Source organism: Phocoena phocoena, chromosome 12 (genome assembly GCF_963924675.1).
Source record: "Phocoena phocoena chromosome 12, mPhoPho1.1, whole genome shotgun sequence".
In the NCBI taxonomy this organism is placed as follows: domain Eukaryota; kingdom Metazoa; phylum Chordata; class Mammalia; order Artiodactyla; family Phocoenidae; genus Phocoena; species Phocoena phocoena.
In genome coordinates this window covers 38,390,463-38,408,833 of record NC_089230.1, presented here as the reverse complement: position 1 = coordinate 38,408,833, position 18,371 = coordinate 38,390,463, and the positions used below count along the sequence as shown (strand labels likewise).

At 36.7% G+C, this 18,371-nt stretch overlaps 1 protein-coding gene across 1 annotated transcript in view; it reads left to right on the top strand.

The window, feature by feature from the left end:
* CLVS2 (clavesin 2) overlaps positions 1–17,129 on the top strand; it is a 64,925-nt gene extending 47,796 nt beyond the window's left edge. Inside the window, exons 3-5 of the mRNA XM_065889094.1 lie at positions 2,911–3,021; positions 8,859–9,079; positions 16,032–17,129. Coding sequence (XP_065745166.1) covers positions 2,911–3,021; positions 8,859–9,079; positions 16,032–16,119 — 420 coding nt within the window. The 3' untranslated portion in view covers positions 16,120–17,129. The remainder of the gene's footprint in view (positions 1–2,910; positions 3,022–8,858; positions 9,080–16,031) is intronic.
* Positions 17,130–18,371: the final 1,242 nt, after the last annotated feature.

Genomic DNA, 18,371 nt, shown 5'->3' with positions numbered 1-18,371 from the left:
CAGGTGCTGCATCCTTAGGGAAAGCTTGTGCTGGGGAAATCCCTGCTGGCCAGGAAACATTTAAGGAACCTCTCTGCCTCTCCCATATCCAGGGATAGAACCTAGTGGGAGCTAATATAGGTCTTGTCGGGAGAAAAGCATCCTCAAACTAGCTCTTTCAGGATTCCCAAGGATTAATGTTAGCCAAATATGATCCACCATAAGCAAGATATCATGAACAAGACCGGCAGAGATAACAAATTCAGGCCTTCAAGGACCCAGAAACAAAACAGCTCTGTGTAAAATGGTTATGTTATCAAACAATGTTATTAATGATGGAATTAAAATAAGCAAAGACGAAGCAACTAACGAATTAAAGTGTCACGAGAATCTATTTTACACCCACTAGATTGGCAGAAGTTAGAAAGATGGATGATACCAAGTGTAGTATGTGGAGCAGCCAGAACTTTCCTGCATTACTGGGGGAAAGAGGAGTATAAGTTGGTGCAGTTTGCTCCTAACAATTTTGTAAAGTTGAACTGTATACACTCTATGACTCAACGTTAACACTTTTAGATAAATACCCTGCACATACACCTGAACATGCACAAGAGACACTTCTGAGAATGAAGGCTGCAGAGCAGCTGTGTTGGTGATAGCAAAACAAACCGAAAGTTTGGAAAACAATGTGCAGGGACAGAAGAAAATAAACTGTGGTGTTCCATACAATGGTATGCTATACAACAGTGACAATGAACTATAGCTATGCACAACGTGTTTAAATTTCAAATACAAAGAACCGCAAAAACACTGTTACCCGACCACATTGACTATGATATTTTTATAAAGCTTAAGTACTTAAAAAATGTAACAGTATGTTTTAAGGGAGATATATATATATATATATATATATAAAATATGCAACATAAAAATATGATATTTATAACATTTATAAAATAAAATATAAAATATTGATATAAGCAAGAGAAATCCTTATATTTGAAATACAATGTGAAATTTTAAAATGTGGGGGAAATGAAAGAATATATAAATACAGTGATCTTCAAAGTTACCAATTATATTCTATTTCTTAAGCTGAGTGGAGGGCACATATTAGTATTCTCTTTATTATATATACATTATTTATCTTCATTTTATGTATAAAAATGTCATAATTTTAAAAGACACTATGAATCATATATACATATATGATTCATATATCCCCTCTTTTCTGGATTTCCTTCCCATGTATGTCACCACAGAGCACTGAGTAGAGTTCCCTGTGTTATACAGTAGGTTCTCATTAGTTATCTATTTTATACGTAGTATCAATAGTGTATGTATGTCAATCTCAGTGTCCCAATTCATCCTCCCCCATTTCCCCCTTGGTATCCATATGTTTGTTCTCTATGCCTGTGTACAGTAGAAACTAACACAACATTGTAAAGCAACTATACTCCAATAAAAATTTTTTAAAAAGTAACCTGCTATGTGGAAGTCAGATGTATTTTTTCATATGAAAATAAAAGCATATTTAGCTGAAAAAATAAAAAAATTAAAAGACACTATGTCTGCATTTCTACCTGATTCATTTCTGTTTTGTAATACTCTTGATGAATGAAAGCTACAAATTTATAAAAGAAGTAAGACATTGACATAAAATAAGACACAGCTTATGAATGTATTTATTATTTGAAATACTGTGGTTTTTTCATAGTATGTTATTCTCAAAGATAGAAATTTTGTTGCAGAAAAAATGTTTGTTGACTCTAAAAATCAATATATAAAATGACTAATTAATTTCTAATGCTCATAAGTGTCCCCTAAAAACAAAATAATTTAATGATGTTACACCATGCATGTTTTTAAATCTTTTGAATCTTGTTCAAGAGAAAATTTAAACTAAGAAAATAGATCTACAATTATTTCAGTTTCTTCTCTTTTGTTCCTGTTTATGTTCTCAGTAGAATCTAGATGTATGCCAATTATTATGATGCCACTCAAGAGACACTTCTAGTGGTACAGTTTTTTAAAGGAGACTTTTGTAGTCAGTTCAGTGTGGAATGGTGAACCAGTAGCAAAATCTATGTCCATTTACGTAGAATCCGTAGCTCTGTCAAATGTTGTAACTTATTTGGCTTAAGGATTCTCTTCAGATTTGGGGGTGGACTTGAGATGCACCTATTTAGTCACAGAAAGGAGGAAAACAACTCTACATCACTTCAAATGCAAACCTTACATGGTTGAGTTCTTGCTGAAGGAGAGGCTGGCGTTGTGATAGCCCCATTTTACTCCTGTTGGGTGAGCTCAGAGGGTTTAACTTTCATTTAACTTGGCAAAATGCATGTGCAAATTTCTTACACTATAATTCCAGGTTTTTATTTTGCTTAAGCGTGTTTCCTTTTTTTGTAGTTGGAATAAAGAAAGGAGTAAAGTAAAAGTAAAGTTGGTAATAAAATAAAGAGAATAAAGTGAGTTTTGATATCTGACCGTCCTCACATTATAGATAACTACATTGAAATTTAATAAAACATTTTAATTTAAATACATTTTAATAGACACTTATCTAACATAGATTCATTATTTGACAAATTTCTATAGTCATTTACTTATATTTCTTGGTCTATAATGACTGTTAGCAGTTTGCAGGCTTAAAACGTGGCACTCCTAAAAATGCTGAAATTCCTATCAACAACCTATTCTTGAGAAAGATGTGCTTTATTACATATTGCTTCAGTTTCTGTATGAAAGTTACAATGATTAATTGCAGTAAGGTACTTCCTAAGGTTCTTCCTTCTTTCTTCTCCTTAGCTATACACATAATCATTTAAGTGTACGGAATAACAAATTTATATACCATATGGCCTTCCCTAAACCTTCTCAGTGTTTTAAAGCGTGTCTTGATTTTTTTTCCCCGCCATGTTACTCTAGGATAGTTTCCCAGCACGATTTGGAGGAATTCATTTTGTCAACCAGCCATGGTATATCCATGCCCTGTATACCGTGATCCGGCCTTTCCTGAAGGAGAAGACTCGGAAAAGGGTATTTGTTTGCTTCTTTGTTTTTTTATTTCCTTTCTGCTCCCCCATTCAATAAATTATGATGCATACTGTATGTATAACATGTGCTGTGGTAAAATGTGTTTCTGTATTGAATATAACTCTAAAAGATAACATAAAAGATATTTTACAAAATGTAAAAACTTGTGCTTAATTCTGAACAGTGTATCTGTGAAAGAAATACTTAAAAACTAGCTCTCTTGCTTTTCCACAAATGGGGAGAACATTTTAGCACATTCATTATACATTAAAGCCTCAGTTTAAGAGTAAAAAAAATTATACCATGTTACTATATTGTTATTGGTACACTTAATTTCAAGTAATATGCAGGCAAAAGTTATAATTTTTTATGTTATAAATAGGCGTTAGTTATTTCACAATATGTATTACATTGAATATAGTGAATTTTGTGATCTCTAATATAATTTTGTAGTGATTGTCTTGATCAATCACACATTTCAGAAAGAATACTAATGTGTAGAAATTTTAATATCTCTTTAAATTACAAGTTACTTGAATTCCAAGATTCAATTTTATCCAACAATGAGGATATTCAAAGTAGGTTCCAAAATAATCATTTTTCTGAGAATAAGAATATTTATATAAATTATTTAATGCAGTGCATGGCACATTGTAAATACCGAACACATTTATCACTACTGATAATATTTTAAAATGCATTTTAATGTACATTATTTCATTTTATCCTCCAAACATCTCTGAAAAGTAAGCTTAGTAAGCAACATCTCCTATTGAAAAGCTGAGGAAAGTAAGTCTTAGGATGGATAAATAACTTGCTTATTCATTTACACAGCTGTAAAGTTGTAGAGTTAACATTTGAATACAAATAGCTCTGCATTTAGAGATATTTTTACCACTGTGCTGTGACCAATTTTCAAATGATTAGTTCCACAGGAAAATATAGTTACTTCTAAATCCATAGGGAAGATAATTTTCCATGTTTCTCATGAATGAGAAGGCACTTCAGGTATCTCAGTGCCATAGAAGCCTTACTGTGAGTGTGAAAGTGAAATCATTGTTAGTATGTGTCGGTGTCAAACATTTGTGAACAGAGAGTTTTCTGTTTATGAATTTGTTGAATATGTTTTAGCAATTTAGGAGGAAGAATTCTGTAAACAATTATAATTTATATTAGGAATTATTTCTACCACCAAGATTCATATTAATTTACATTTTATAATTTGGAAAAATGTATTGATGTGCCTCAGAAAAAACACTTTCAGCATTGTTTTATGAAGGGATGATCAGGTGATCCAAAATACCTGCTGGGGCTTTTAGCACAAGTTGTACTAATGAATGCTTTTGTAGTGTTCACGCTTTGCCGCGTGCTGTTCTAAGTACTCTTGGCATGTTAACTCATTTAGTCCCTCCAACAAAGCTTTAGGGTAAGCATTGTTATTTTCCTCCTTTTATAGATGGGAAAATGAGGCATAGAAGGTGAAACCATTTGCTCTAAATCACAGCTAGGAGGTAGTAGAGCTGAAAATGTGGATGTATTGGGAAGACTGTTCCAGGTAGAGGGACTAGCAAAGGCAATGGTCCTTAGGTAGAAACAGGCCTGGAATATTTGACAAATAGCAAGGAGGCCAGAAAAGCTGGAGACGAATAAGCTACTGGGGAGGATATTAGGGGACTGGATGGGCAGGAACATAGTGTGCCCGCTCATAGAGGGTCTTGTACACTGTTGTAAAGATCTGGGCTTTCAGTCAGAGTGAAATGAGGAGCACTTGAAAGACTTTGAGTGCAGGAGTGACTTGTTGTGACATGATTTTGACATGATTTTGCTCTGTTGAAAAGACTGAAGAGTTTCAAGTCTACAAAACAAGGAAAGTTCTAGGTTTGGGGGTTATTTGATGGAATTTGATGATTTTGACAATGCCTACAAGAATGCATTGCTAGCACCATTCCAGACGGAATTGAGGTATTTGAATTTTACCATTTTAATTAAAACTATATGACTTGGAAATTTTTGTATGAGAAAATAATTATAGATTGAAACACCTTTAATTTTTAAGTATATAATCAATGCACAATGCAACGTTATTATATTTCCTTACTGGAATCCCAAGTGATTCAGCATTACAGTATTACTCAAACAACTTACAACACAGATGCTGTAAATCTATGTTCTGAAAAACTGGTAAAAGGAAACCTAGGAAAGAGTCGTGAATCCTCTTTCACAGTAGACATTTAGCTCTTCATTTTCTTAAATTAAATCAGACTTTGAGTTTCCAACACACTGGGCTGATGGGAATGTCAACCTTAGGGGTTGACAGGGGTCCCTTCTTCTCAAAATTTCACCAGTGTCTAGAATCTTTCATGTAGAGCCTAACTTCCCATCCATCATGGCCACTTTTGACATGCCCACTGTTCAAGCTAGTATTAGTTCCTTGAATTAAGGTCTCCTTCTGCTCCAGCAGAAGGAGATGCTTCAGCATCTTTACTGAAGCCAGAACCCAATGGCGAGGTTTCAATCCACTACCCTAGTGCACTCTTCAGCTGGTCCACGGATGTGGTCCTGCCACACCCCAAGAGCTGACAGGAAACAGGTTTTCCTGCTAGTTGTCACAAATTTCCACTTCTTCCTCAATCGTGGGCTTGCTATTCTATTCCTTGCTAATTCTTAAAAATATTCTACCCTCTTTCTACCATAATTATGGTCAGCTACCATAATCTCTTCAATGGCATGGTTTAGGAAAATAAAATGTAAAAGTTTTTTAAATTTAAAAGTTCAGCCTAAGTATAATTGTAAGGTAATCTGAGGCAAAGGAGACCCAAAGAACCAGCCTTCTTGCATGAAATGGAGGAAGAAAAAATATACACGGGGGAGAATATAGTAAAACTTCAATAAATGATGAGACAAATGTGTGCATGGCATATTCCAGCAGGGTGTGAGTAGTAGGAGATGTGCTCACAGAAAGAGTTCATAGAGGATCTTATAGGACTTACTCTGAGAGAAAGAAGAAGCCAATGGGGGATTATGAGCAGACTAATGTGACCTGACGGATGTTTTAACATGGTCATTCTGTTGCTGTGTTGAGAATAGAGTATTGGTGGCGAGAGTGGAAGTCAGGAGGGCAGTTAGGAGGCAGTAACACAGTGTGAAGGATGATGGGAGTTGAGTTAGGGTTGTAAGGGTGGAGTTGTTCACATGTTTGAATTCAGGATAGATTTTGGAGGTAGTACCAAAAGAATTTACTGACAACTTAGATTATGAGAGAAGTAAAAGATGAGTCAAATGTTTTGGCCTGAGAAACTAGAAGCATATTTGTACGATTAACTGACATTGAAAATAGGGAGGAGTTGATTTGGGGGAGAGAATTATAAGTTCAATCTTGGATATGTTAAGTTCCAGGTGCCCATTTACCATTTAAGTGGAGGTGTGACATAGAGAGTAGAAATACAATATGGAGTTCAAAAGAGAAGTCTGGATTCAAAATATAAATTTTCAGTGTATGGACAATACTTAAAGCCACTAGACTGAATGACATCACCAAGGAGTGAGTATAGTTAGAGAAGAGAATAAATCTGAGAACCGAAGCCTGGAGCTCTCTGATGTTAAGATGCTGGGGAGGTGAGGAATAACCAGCAAAAGAGTCTGAAAAAAGCATCTATCAAATAGGAGGAAACCAAGAGATCCTGGGAGAAAGTGTTTCAATGAGGAGAGCCATCTACTATATCCAGTGCTGCTGAGAGTTTAAGAAAAATAAGGACAGAGAATTATTGGACACTGAATTTAGCAGTGAGAAGGATCTTGACAAGAGCTATTTTCATGCAATGGTGGGAGGCAAAGCCTATTTGGATTCGATTCAGGAAAAATGGAACAAAAGTACTTGGACAATGAATATAGATGACTCCTTTGATGAATTTTGCAGTGAAAGGAAGGAGAAAAATAGGATAATAACTGGAGGTAAGGTCAAGAGAGGTTTTATGCATCTGTATGGGGGGGAGGGAAGAGTAGAGTTGGTATGTTTGTTCTTTGATGGGAAAGATAGAGAAGAGGAGGAAATCTGATGATGTGAGAGAGACGAGAGAGAATTGTTTGGGAAATATAACTGAGTGGAAGAGAGAATGAATTCTAGTGCACAGGTGGAGGGGTTGGCCTTTGTAGAGTTTATTCTTCCATTGTGCTGGGAGCAAAGGCAAAGCATATGGACACAGATGCTAGTGGGTGGGTCTCATCTGGTTGCCCTATTTTTTCAGGGAAAGAGGAAACAAGGCCAAAGCTGAAAGTGATGTTGAGGGAGGAGGGAACAGAGTGTTAGTGAAAAGAGAAGTAGTGTGAATTACATTTACTTTTCTAAGGATTTATTACCTAACTCTTGCATGACTTGAAAGATAAGGTTTCTGACATGAAGTAGTACATCTGATGAAATAAAGGTTGTATACCTAATAAAGTAGGGATTTCAGGTGCTAGAACTTAATTTTCCCAGGAAAATTATAGGAGAGAGAGAGAGAGACAGAGACAGAGACAGAGAGACAGAGTGTGTGTGTGTGTGTGTGTGTGTGTGTTTTCCTGTTGTGCTCTGTACGTAGGAAGGGGAAGGTGTAAAATTTGCAATTAACCTGATTTAACTTGGGGCAGACAGTATCTTCCACCTCTGTAAGCCCCACATTATGTATTCCACCAGCCACTTGCTGTGATCATTTTGGCCAGTGACCTGATCTCAGGTGCTTTTATACTCTTGCACAATTTGTTGAAATTATTTGTTGACTGGTGACTCCCATTCCTCTCATTTTATTTGATATAGACTAGTCTTTGTTTCCCAGTATATTTACTTCCGTGGATTCTAAAAGTATGGAAAGCAAGATAAACCTCTTAGCCTGTTCATCTTGAACCTGAAGTATGAGATTTCTAAGCCACTTATAAATTATAATCTTTAAATAAATGTATAAGTTTATATGAGGTGACAAGAGTACTTTATCAGAGAAGACTGATCTGAAGTCCTGAGATTGAAATGAAAGAAGAGGAAAGAGGTGGCAATTTATGGAGAAACAAATCTTGAGTATGTAGCTTAAATAATTCTCCAGTTTAACAAAAAGCTCTATGTAGACAGTGATAAGAATAATTAACAGATGTACACAGCTTTACAGTTTCAACTCATTCCATTTCTGATTTGAATGATAACCATGGAAATCCTTAGCAGAGAAGATGCTGGCAACATTATAGAACATTGGTCCTTTGGGATGTGAAACTTCAGTCAACCTTTCATTGTGATGATGCTAATCTACTTTTATTTACATCACATACTTTGCATTATAAAGCGGTAATTTAGTGGTTACAGTATTCTTATTTTTACCGAAGATAAAGAGAAAGCCATACTGGTGACAGCTTTTGGGTTTAATAACTTGAATGGGCTCAGCAGTTGTTGAGTCCTTATGAGAAGAGTCTTTTAACAGCGTTCATTATGCACATCATCAGCTTTGTACAGCTAACACCAGGATAATGTGCAGATCAACGCGCACGTTAGATTCTGCTCATGTTCCCAGCTATGAAGCAGGAAACTAAATTTCTTGTTCTAGTTCTTTAAACCAATAACGATCTGACCTTCTAGAAGCTACCTAAAATCCCTGAGCCTCAGGATTTTTATATGAAGTACTAGGATTACAGAACCAGCCTTCCTGTTTCAGAGTAGATGAGGGGCTTAAATATTTTAACAGACATGGAAAACTCTTGCTTTGGCATTCCTATCCTCAATCTTCCGTCCCCCCCTCCCCGCCACCCGCCCAGTTCCCCAAATCTGGGTGATATTTATTCTCCTCTGTGTGTTTTCTCCCACCCTCTTCTTGCATTTGTAGATATTTTTGCACGGTAACAACCTGAACAGTCTACACCAACTAATTCATCCTGAGATTTTGCCCTCTGAGTTTGGAGGAATGCTCCCCCCTTACGATATGGGAACCTGGGCGAGAACACTGCTAGACCACGAGTATGATGACGACACTGAATACAGTGTGGACTCCTACAACATGCCTGTGAAGGAGGTAGAGAAGGAACTCTCCCCCAAGTCCATGAAGAGGTATGCTGGAGGTTGCTGGGAAGCGGGCTGGGCCAGGTGGGGACACCTGATACAACTCCAGATTTTATATTTTTCTGAAGTAGATATTTGGTGACATTTTAAAGCCTTTCATGCTTCTATGATTGGATGTCTAAGGAGCTTCAAGTCAAAGATAAATTCATTCAAGGTAACCTCAACTCAATGTTGCTCCAAATTCACAATCCAGCTGGCCCCTTAGAAGTCAGCCAATCCAGTGGCTTTTCAAACTGTTCTTTAAGGTTCTGGTTGAGTGCCTCAGGGCAAGCAGGTAGGGGGTGGGGACAGTGCCCATCTCCACTGCGGTGAGACTGACTATCTAAACAAATTTTTGGACTTCTGTATAAGATTTCATTTGAAGGAAGGGATCCATAGAGTGAACACACACACACACTTCAAACACTAACATTCAAAGCTTACGTTCTTTTTTCAGCATCTCTGCCAAGTTTCTGTTTAAAAGTTTCCGTCTAGCCATTCCTGGGGCAAAACACTGTCTTTCCCTACAGCTTTAATCTTTACAGAATTCATTGTTGAGTCAGAATCTGATTTCCTGCTTTGACTCTCATAGTGTTATTCGGCCTGTTTTCTTTCAGTCAATGGGTATTTATTCAACACATGCTCCGTAATAAAAATTTTCCTAGGCGTTTGGTATCCAATATGGGTAAAACATATGTCCAGCCATAATCTACTGATGATCGAGGGCAAAGGGGTTGCCAGATACACACAAATGCATAACTGCCTCTGAGTTTGCATTCTGTAGCAATTAGATGAAGACATCTAATTCTTATGCTACCCCAGGCCACACCAGCCCACGGTTCATTTGGATCACAAATATTATTTCTTGGTTCATTTCCTATCCTAGAAATATAGGAACCACAGCTCCCACAAGACTCTCTTCACCTAATTCAGGGAGGACACAAGGGCATCTCCCATGTCATTGCAAACACTACCTTGCATCCTTCTCTGAGGAAAGCCTTAGGGTCATTTGGTCACCACTGACTCATGCAGTGGCATCTTTGAGACTGGCCTCTTTTATTTGCTGCTGCAGCTGCTGCTGTTCTTGGGGGGCGGGCTGCTCCCCAGGCTGCTCCACAACTCCTTGGAGAGAACGGAAAGGCCAGGAACATCTTCAGCTTTAATTTCTCCACTAATTGACAAGCTTATCTTTAAATCAAGTTTGGGTTTTTCAACTCCCTCCTCTTAAAACAAGGCTTCCTAATTTGAGTTATATGCTCTTCTCACCAAAGGGGTTCATTGATGGACTCTCAAAGTGGTATGTAAAGTGATAAAAGTTGTATTCAAAACTGTGTGTGTATATGTTTGAATGTAAGTATGTATATATAGATATATAAATGTATATATGGTGCATTTTTTTTCTGGAGAGAAGGCATATTTCATCAAATTCTCAAAGTTGTCTAAGACAAAAATGGTTAAAAGCCATTGCCTAAGAATAGGTTCCTGCTGATAAAAATTAAAATTCTAACAGTGATAATTGTTACAATCTACCATTTTTAATAAACTTCTCATGAGTTAGGCCCTTACTAGGTACCTTTTTTGGTAACATTCACTTATTTAATTCTCACAGCAACCTTGTTAAACAGATATTCGTATCCCCAAAGTCACATGGTCTATATGTAATGGAACAAGGTTCCAATCCATGAGGTACAGAGTCTTTCATGTTGTTGATATAAATCTTGTCTACTCTTCTGTGACAGCATGACACAGAGTGCCCTCACTGTAGAACTGAGCTACAGGAGGATTTGGAGACAGCTCTCATAGGTGTCCCTTAGTCTTTTCCTTTGCCAGCTAGCAATGCTCATTTCCTTTAGCCCCTCCTTCTGTGACTTGTTAACTAATGTGGTCCCCTCCTCTGAGCACACCTCTCTCTATATCCTCTACAGCCTTAGCTGCATCCCCATCACCCACACTTCCTCCAAAACTTCCTACCTGCTCTCTTTGCCTCCACCTTTACCCTGCTCCCCTACCTTCCATTTATTATATTATCCATGTGGCAATCAAAATCATATTTTAAAAATGTAAATCAGATCCTTTCACTTCTCTGCTTTGAATTTCTAAGTGACTGCTGATTATACAATGAATACAATCAACTCCATATCGAGACTTACAATATGCCACATGATCTGATCCTGCCTACCTCTCTCCTCTAAGTTTATTTACCTTTTCTCTCTTCCCCTACATTTCAGACACAACATCCTTCTTTATTCTCCTTCAGCCTCCCCAGCTTGTTCCTATCCAAGGGTCTTTATTGTTGTCATCTCTGGCTGGAATATTCTTTTCCTCTGTCTTCCAATGGCTGGCCCCAATCAAAGGTCATCTCCTCAAGAGGGTCTTTTGGTCTTTCTCAGTCATCAGGTCTTAATCAGCTCCACTTCCTACTCATTCTAGACACTTCCTATCAATCACCTTCTTTATTTTCTTCATAGTTCATTATTAGTCAGTGAAATGATTGATTTTATTTAGTTATTTATCCCCCTGTCCTGCAATGTAAGCTTCAGGGAGACTTTAGTGGCTTTGTCTGTCCTGTTCTCTTCTGAATCCTCAGTGCCTGGAGTGGAGCCTGGCACACAAACCATGCTCACTAGGCACCAGTTAAATGAATGAAGGAGTCCTCTGCTGTCTGTCAGTGGCCCCTTTTAGGTGCAGTGTTTAGAATTGTAGAGGTGACATCTGACGTTATCATTACTTGCATAGAGGTTCCAGAATTCTGGCTTTGCAGTGAGGACCTCATTGGCTTCCTTTAGTTGCTGTTGCTGTCACTGTTGCTGCCATTCAGGCAGCCAAGGCACATTGCTGACTCATACTGAACCCCTTAAAACTGGTCTCTTTACTTATAGATCCTTATCCTCATAATTCTTTATTTCTGTGTTTAGCTTTTTCCTCCAAGCACATTATTTTAATTGACATCATCTTGTTAGATTTGGTTCAGGCGATCCACATTTTGAAGTTTTTTTGGATCCTGATTTTCTTCTCCAATTAATTTGGACATTTTGTCCCCTGAAGACTTGGCTTACAGCACAATGACCTCCCCAGCCCTGAGTTTCTTGCTTCTGACATGGGCTGATTGGAATTTCAGACATCCTTTGTTTGGTGTAGCTTTTGTATCATATGAAGCTTATATGGTTCTATTTGAAAACTCCTGAAGAATGAGATCAAGAAAGTTGTTTCACTTTATTTTTATCTTCTCTGTGGCAGGGAATGGCAGTTCCCCATCAAGGACGGGAGAAAATTGTTTTTAGGTTCCACCCTTCCTCCATCTCCTTTTCCAGTTTTATATCATTCTTAGATTGAGAGGGGAAAAGTCATTCCTTCACCAAAGAGTTGTAGATAACTGTTCCTTTGGGTGAATTTAGCTACGTGTATAGCTATAAGATTATGTTCCTCCGTGTAAATTTGTGGAGAGATAGTATAATCATGTGAAAGAATACAAACTTCACTAGAGAATGGGTTCCTTGAACTCGGGGAATGTCTTTTAACTTATGCCTCTAGGACCCAGGGTAGTGCCTGGCACACAACAGTTGCAGTGAGCATCAACACTGATGTTGTTATGGCAATATGCACTTCCATTTGATTAAATAATATTCAACACCTATTGTTACTACATGCCAAACCCTATCTAATGCTTTGTATACATCAACTCCTTTGCTTTTCTAAACAACTAATAAGGTAATACTATACCCATCTTATTGATGAGGAGACCCAGATACAGAGAAGGTAAGAAATTTCTACACTTCACATACCTCCAAAGCTACAATGCTAATGCTGGAACACAGGTAATAGTATTCTCTAAGTTATTTCCTTAACCACTACCATATGCTATCTGCCGGAATTAATGCCGGGGGTTATGCATGCATTATTGCACTTGATCCTCAATACATCTGTATGATGTAGGTATTATTTTCCCCATTTTTCAGATAAGGGAACAAAATCTTAGGAAGTTTAAATAGCCTTCCCTTGGTCACAGAACTAATAAATAGTAGAAGGTGGAATTGGAATCCATTTCTGTCTAAAATCTAGTCTCTTAAACACTAAGGTATAGCACAATATTGTAGATACATAATAAATGAATAAATGATACCTGGATAATTAAAGTTAAACAATAGGTTTTCATGAGGAAAAAAAGTTATTCATTGAAAGACAGTAGAGGCTGGAGACTGCTAAGATGTACTGTGAGTTAATGTTAGGTAACTTCCTCTATTGCAATTGAAACAGACCAATTTATTAACAGTTATGATCCTGCACAAATAACCCTGTTTTTTTGTATAAGAGAGCACAAAAGAAAATCTAGACTAAAACAACAGTACACTTGGGGCAATTAAATATCAAAAAAATCTTAATCAGAAATTGTTTCTGCCTGGCTTGTTTTATTGAGGAATAGTTCTGCGTATTGAGCCAGGAGCGTTCATCATCCAACAATTCTGACATCTGTAGTGCATGATAAAAGCAAACTAGGACATATATACACTACCAAACATAAAATAGATAGCTAGTGGGCAGCAGCCGCATAGCACAGGGAGATCAGCTCGGTGCTTTGTGACCACACTAGAGGGGTGGGATAGGGAGGGTGGGAGGGAGGGAGACACAAGAGGGAAGAGATATGGGGACATATGTATATGTATAACTGATTCACTTTGTTATAAAGCAGAAACTAACACACCATCGTAAAGCAATTATACTCCAATAAAGATGTTTTTTAAAAAAGCAAACTAGGAACTTAATCCCAGGTTGGATAGAGCACTGTAATTTAAACTATTTTATTAAAATTGCCGTATCCTCTAATACTTTTTTATTTAAAAAAATTTTTTAACATATGTATTGGAGCATAATTGCTTTACAATGGTGCATTAGTTTCTGCTTTATAACAAAGTGAATCAGTTATGCATATACATATGTCCCCATATCTCTTCCCTCTTGCGTCTCCCTCCCTCCCACCCTCCCTATCCCACCCCTCTAGGTGGTCACAAAGCACCGAGCTGATCTCCCTGTGCTATGCGGCTGCTGCCCACCAGCTATCTATTTTACATTTGGTAGTAAAAGTAGTCAAGGAACGTAAGGATTTAAAAGATGCGTGTGCATGTGTATGTGTATTTGTATGATGTGTGTTTTAATAGAACATTATGGCAAATGATTATATTGTAGACTCTGTGCTGTCTGAAGAGCTGTGGTGTGTACTTAATGAATATTATTAGGATATGCCCCAACATTTATATATTTAACTTTGTGAGAATTTTAAAATAAATGTTTTTGTTAAGAATTTCTTTCTCCACAGGATAAATTGCTTTATCTTCATCACTCTTCGCTTTGAATGCTTGATAGCCATCTTCTTTCAGTATGGAAATTATTTATTGGATAAAAGTTAAGACATCGAAATCCTACTGTGTAACAGACTCTGTGACACGCATTGTGTTCACAGCAAGGAGAGAAACTGATAAAGTCCCTGCTCATGGAATTTATAGTCTAGTGGGTACTCGTTGTCAAGTAACCCTCTAGTGCAGGACATTAAATGAACCCCTGTATATTTTAGCGTGGATTCATCTTGGGAAACCAATTATTTCAGTTGAGTCTAAGAAAAACAATGTTGCAAGTCTAATTATTAAGTGCTTTGCGCAATTGTCAATTGTGTTAAAATGTATTTTATTCATGTACTTTTTTCTAAGATAAATTATCATTTCTCCTTCTCCTTCTCTCTCTCTCTGTCTCTTTCTCTCTCCTGCACACACACAGATACACACACACACACACCCCACATTCAACTGCAGCCAGTCCCCATTCTGACATATGCATCTAATACCTATTATTGAGGTAAAATAGTGAAAGTGACTTAGGAAATAAACCTCCTTATTTTAAAGTTCTCACCTTCCTTTTCATTCTCTCTTTAGAAATGAATTTAAGTTTATTTAAATGAAGGAGTCAATTTATCAGTTATTTCTGTAATTATTTTTGCTTTGATAATTAGTTCCATTGCTGTTCTTTTTCATTAGCATGTGTGGTTGTATTTTAGCTTATAGTCTTTCTTTTTGAAAATTAATGAGGTCTGTGAAGAGGCATATTGCCACAGCAATAGCCAAATGGTTGGAATGCAGCAGCAGGGGAAAAATTCATTATGGAGGAGAATTTAAAAGGGCAGCTGCTTCTTTAATGCCATAGCCATGAAGATGACAGCTTCCTGCCACCACAGTAGCACTTTTCATTGACTTTCCTCCTTCCCAGTTTTATGTTGTTTCCTAGTGAGGAACTGAGATATAATTCCCACCTGCTATCAAAGGCAGGTGCAAGGGGCTTTCACATTATTTGCTTTCCTAATCATAAAGTGCTCCTGACTAAACAAGAGGGGTTTCTACTTTTCTTAAAGTTTTCAAGAGTAAGATTGATTTTATTCAGATGCCCTAGTGGAAAATTGAACAAAACTCGAAATATTGATTGTTTTCCTAAAGTTCTCATTAAATATAAAAAAAGATGGTTAAAAATGCACATTCCTGTTGAAGTCGTTTCATAGAGCCCTTTCAGGCAGGAATCAAGGCTCCTTCTATTTCTACTTCTTTTCTTATAACAATAAGTTGACTGTAATAGTTCCCCCATTTGGTGATCTCTTGGAATACATCAGTCCTGTACTAGAAATTCTCAGACTCAAAGAAGTCTCTTGCTTGACTGTAAAGAAGAGAACTTAAGCCTATTATTATGTATTTAAAATCCTCTGCTGAGCATTATTCTATTCAGAGGCCAGAGGGGATTGTTTCCTTTGATGCAAAACATCACCCTAAATGTATCTCTTTAAATGTGCAGCATTCTCAGTTCATAAGCCTCTTGTTGTAGAAAAAGTTAATCCACGTCCATGAGAGAAGTAATAAAGGAGAAAAGACAGAGAACAGAAGGTGATTGTTTGGCAGTAACGCACTGACATTGGCTTTATCATTTCTAGATCCCAATCAGTTGTGGATCCTACAGTGTTAAAACGCATGGATAAAAATGAGGAAGAAAACATGCAACCTTTGCTCTCTCTGGACTGATAACTTCTCTACTCTCCCCATGGATTAGAAATGGAAGGTACTTGTTTTCAGCACCAGGGCCAGCGCTGCGGAGGAATTACCAGCTGGAAATTTATTTATTCACGTTAATGTAGCATAATATATAAGACATCAGGCTTTCCCGTTTGCCTGAACCATGGGTGCCCTGGTCTGAATTTTTTTTAAAAGGTCAATAATTTATTCTGTAAGTGCCAAGTTCTTTGTAAATACAATGTACTCTTCACGTCCAGTTTGTAAATTTTGGTAGTAACTTAAATTGGAAGATTGGCTTATGAGTCTATGCCAGTGATATGAACTATAACAAGAACAGAAAAGACACATAAGCAATTAAAGCTAATTAAATGTAGCCCTGTTTCCTATGAAGCCATATTTCAGCTATCATAGTGATTGTTTCGTTGTTTTTCTCTGAAACTGTCATACTCAAATGTACATTTAATGGGCACAGGGAACTAGATGATTCTATGAAATTATTATGATAAATGTATTAACTGTCTAGTGATTTTCAGTTCACAGAAAACGTACCCTGGTGACTATCACTGGCCTTGCATTTGGGAGACAAGAAATGGCAAATGACCTGGTAAACTCAACACTTGAACTCTTCTATGTTGTTTAATTCCTGGAGTCTTGTGAAAAAATATGTTCCCCAAATTAAGATGTGGAATTCTGAAAGAGAGTGGATTCTTTTTAAACTGCTGTCTTCACAATGTGTCCTTTATTCCAGACCCCATTTTATCCCTGTCTGATGTACCTTAAGAAACTTTTTCCCCCAAAACTCTTTGATCAAGAGAAAGAGAACTCATACATGAATAGTATTTGACAGCTAATTTTGAACATAAAAGTTGCCAAGTACCAATAAGGGGCTAATTTCTAATTCTTGTGCACTGGTTGAAAAAATATATATATTCTCACACACGTATATATTTTTACTGAGCTCTAATAAATCCTCAATATGACAGGCTTACAAAGTAAATCACACATATTCAATGGTCTTAGAGATGTTATAGATTACTGTATGCAATGCTAACTCTGGAAAACCACTTCCATTAAAGTTAATGAAAATGAGGTATAGTAAAACAGACTTTCAGTGAACTTATTTAAGGGAATTCAATTTAATTTGTAATGCAATCTTGACTCTGCCATTTTAGTGCAATATATTTTGTCTTCAAAAAAACAACAGGCATCAACAAAGGCAGTAGGCAGTATCAGGTGATGGAGAGTAATATTGCTTTCCCCAAATTCAAGTTAATTTTCCTAATGATCCAGTAAGTATGCATTTTCTTCTCAGAAAAGATTTTAAGAGCATATTGCATCCAGGAGAGATAATGAAATCTTCTGAGGGCATCTGAGATACTATATTATAGTATAAATCTAGATTTGGAATCCTTATGTTAAAGTTTTCACTTCATAAAAATTCTGCAAAGATAGCACATTTTAAAAATTTAACTTTAAATTTCAAATTCTAGTGTGAAAAAGCAAGATTTTTACCACCTTTTCAGAGTGGTAATTTTTGAGACTGAGGATTTAACGTTAAAATATTCTTTTGAAAGAAAAATATCTCAAGGAACTTTTGGAAACCAACAGAAATAAAGGCATGTAACAGCTTTCATATACTTCTTAGTAAAAAGCTTTAAAAAGTCAAGTTCTAATTCTATAGCTAAGAATCTTAAAATCAAGATCAGTACACAATTCTGCAGTGTCACCAATGGACTGTCTAGTATTTGTAAAAATACATAAATATACATTAAAAATATGAATGCAAGATACCTTAAAAATGCTGACCTCCAATCAAATGCAGAATAATGACTGTCGGTCCTCTGCTCCACCCATAAATATTACAGAGATTGGAATGCATTGGAATAAAAAGCCACAGCAACTCTTAATCTAAGAACCTAACCAATGTTGTTCTTACATTTTTGCCAACTTGACATACATTTTTTAGCATTGGGCTTTATATACTATACAAGCAAGTGTTAGACAATATGATGCACTGGAATAAAATGGAAAGGAAGTAAGTACAGGAGGCCAGTCAACCTTGCATTTTCATGAGTTTCATTTGATATGCACCATTTATTGCCAATTTTCAGAATTCTACCAGCTTCAGATGTCAACCAGCATAGCCAGCTTTTTTTTCCCCCTGTCATAGGCTAGTGTCATATACAAAAATAACTTGGAAGGCATATTCTATGTGTATACCTACCCACTTATAAGTATCATTCACACTCTCTCCCTACCCC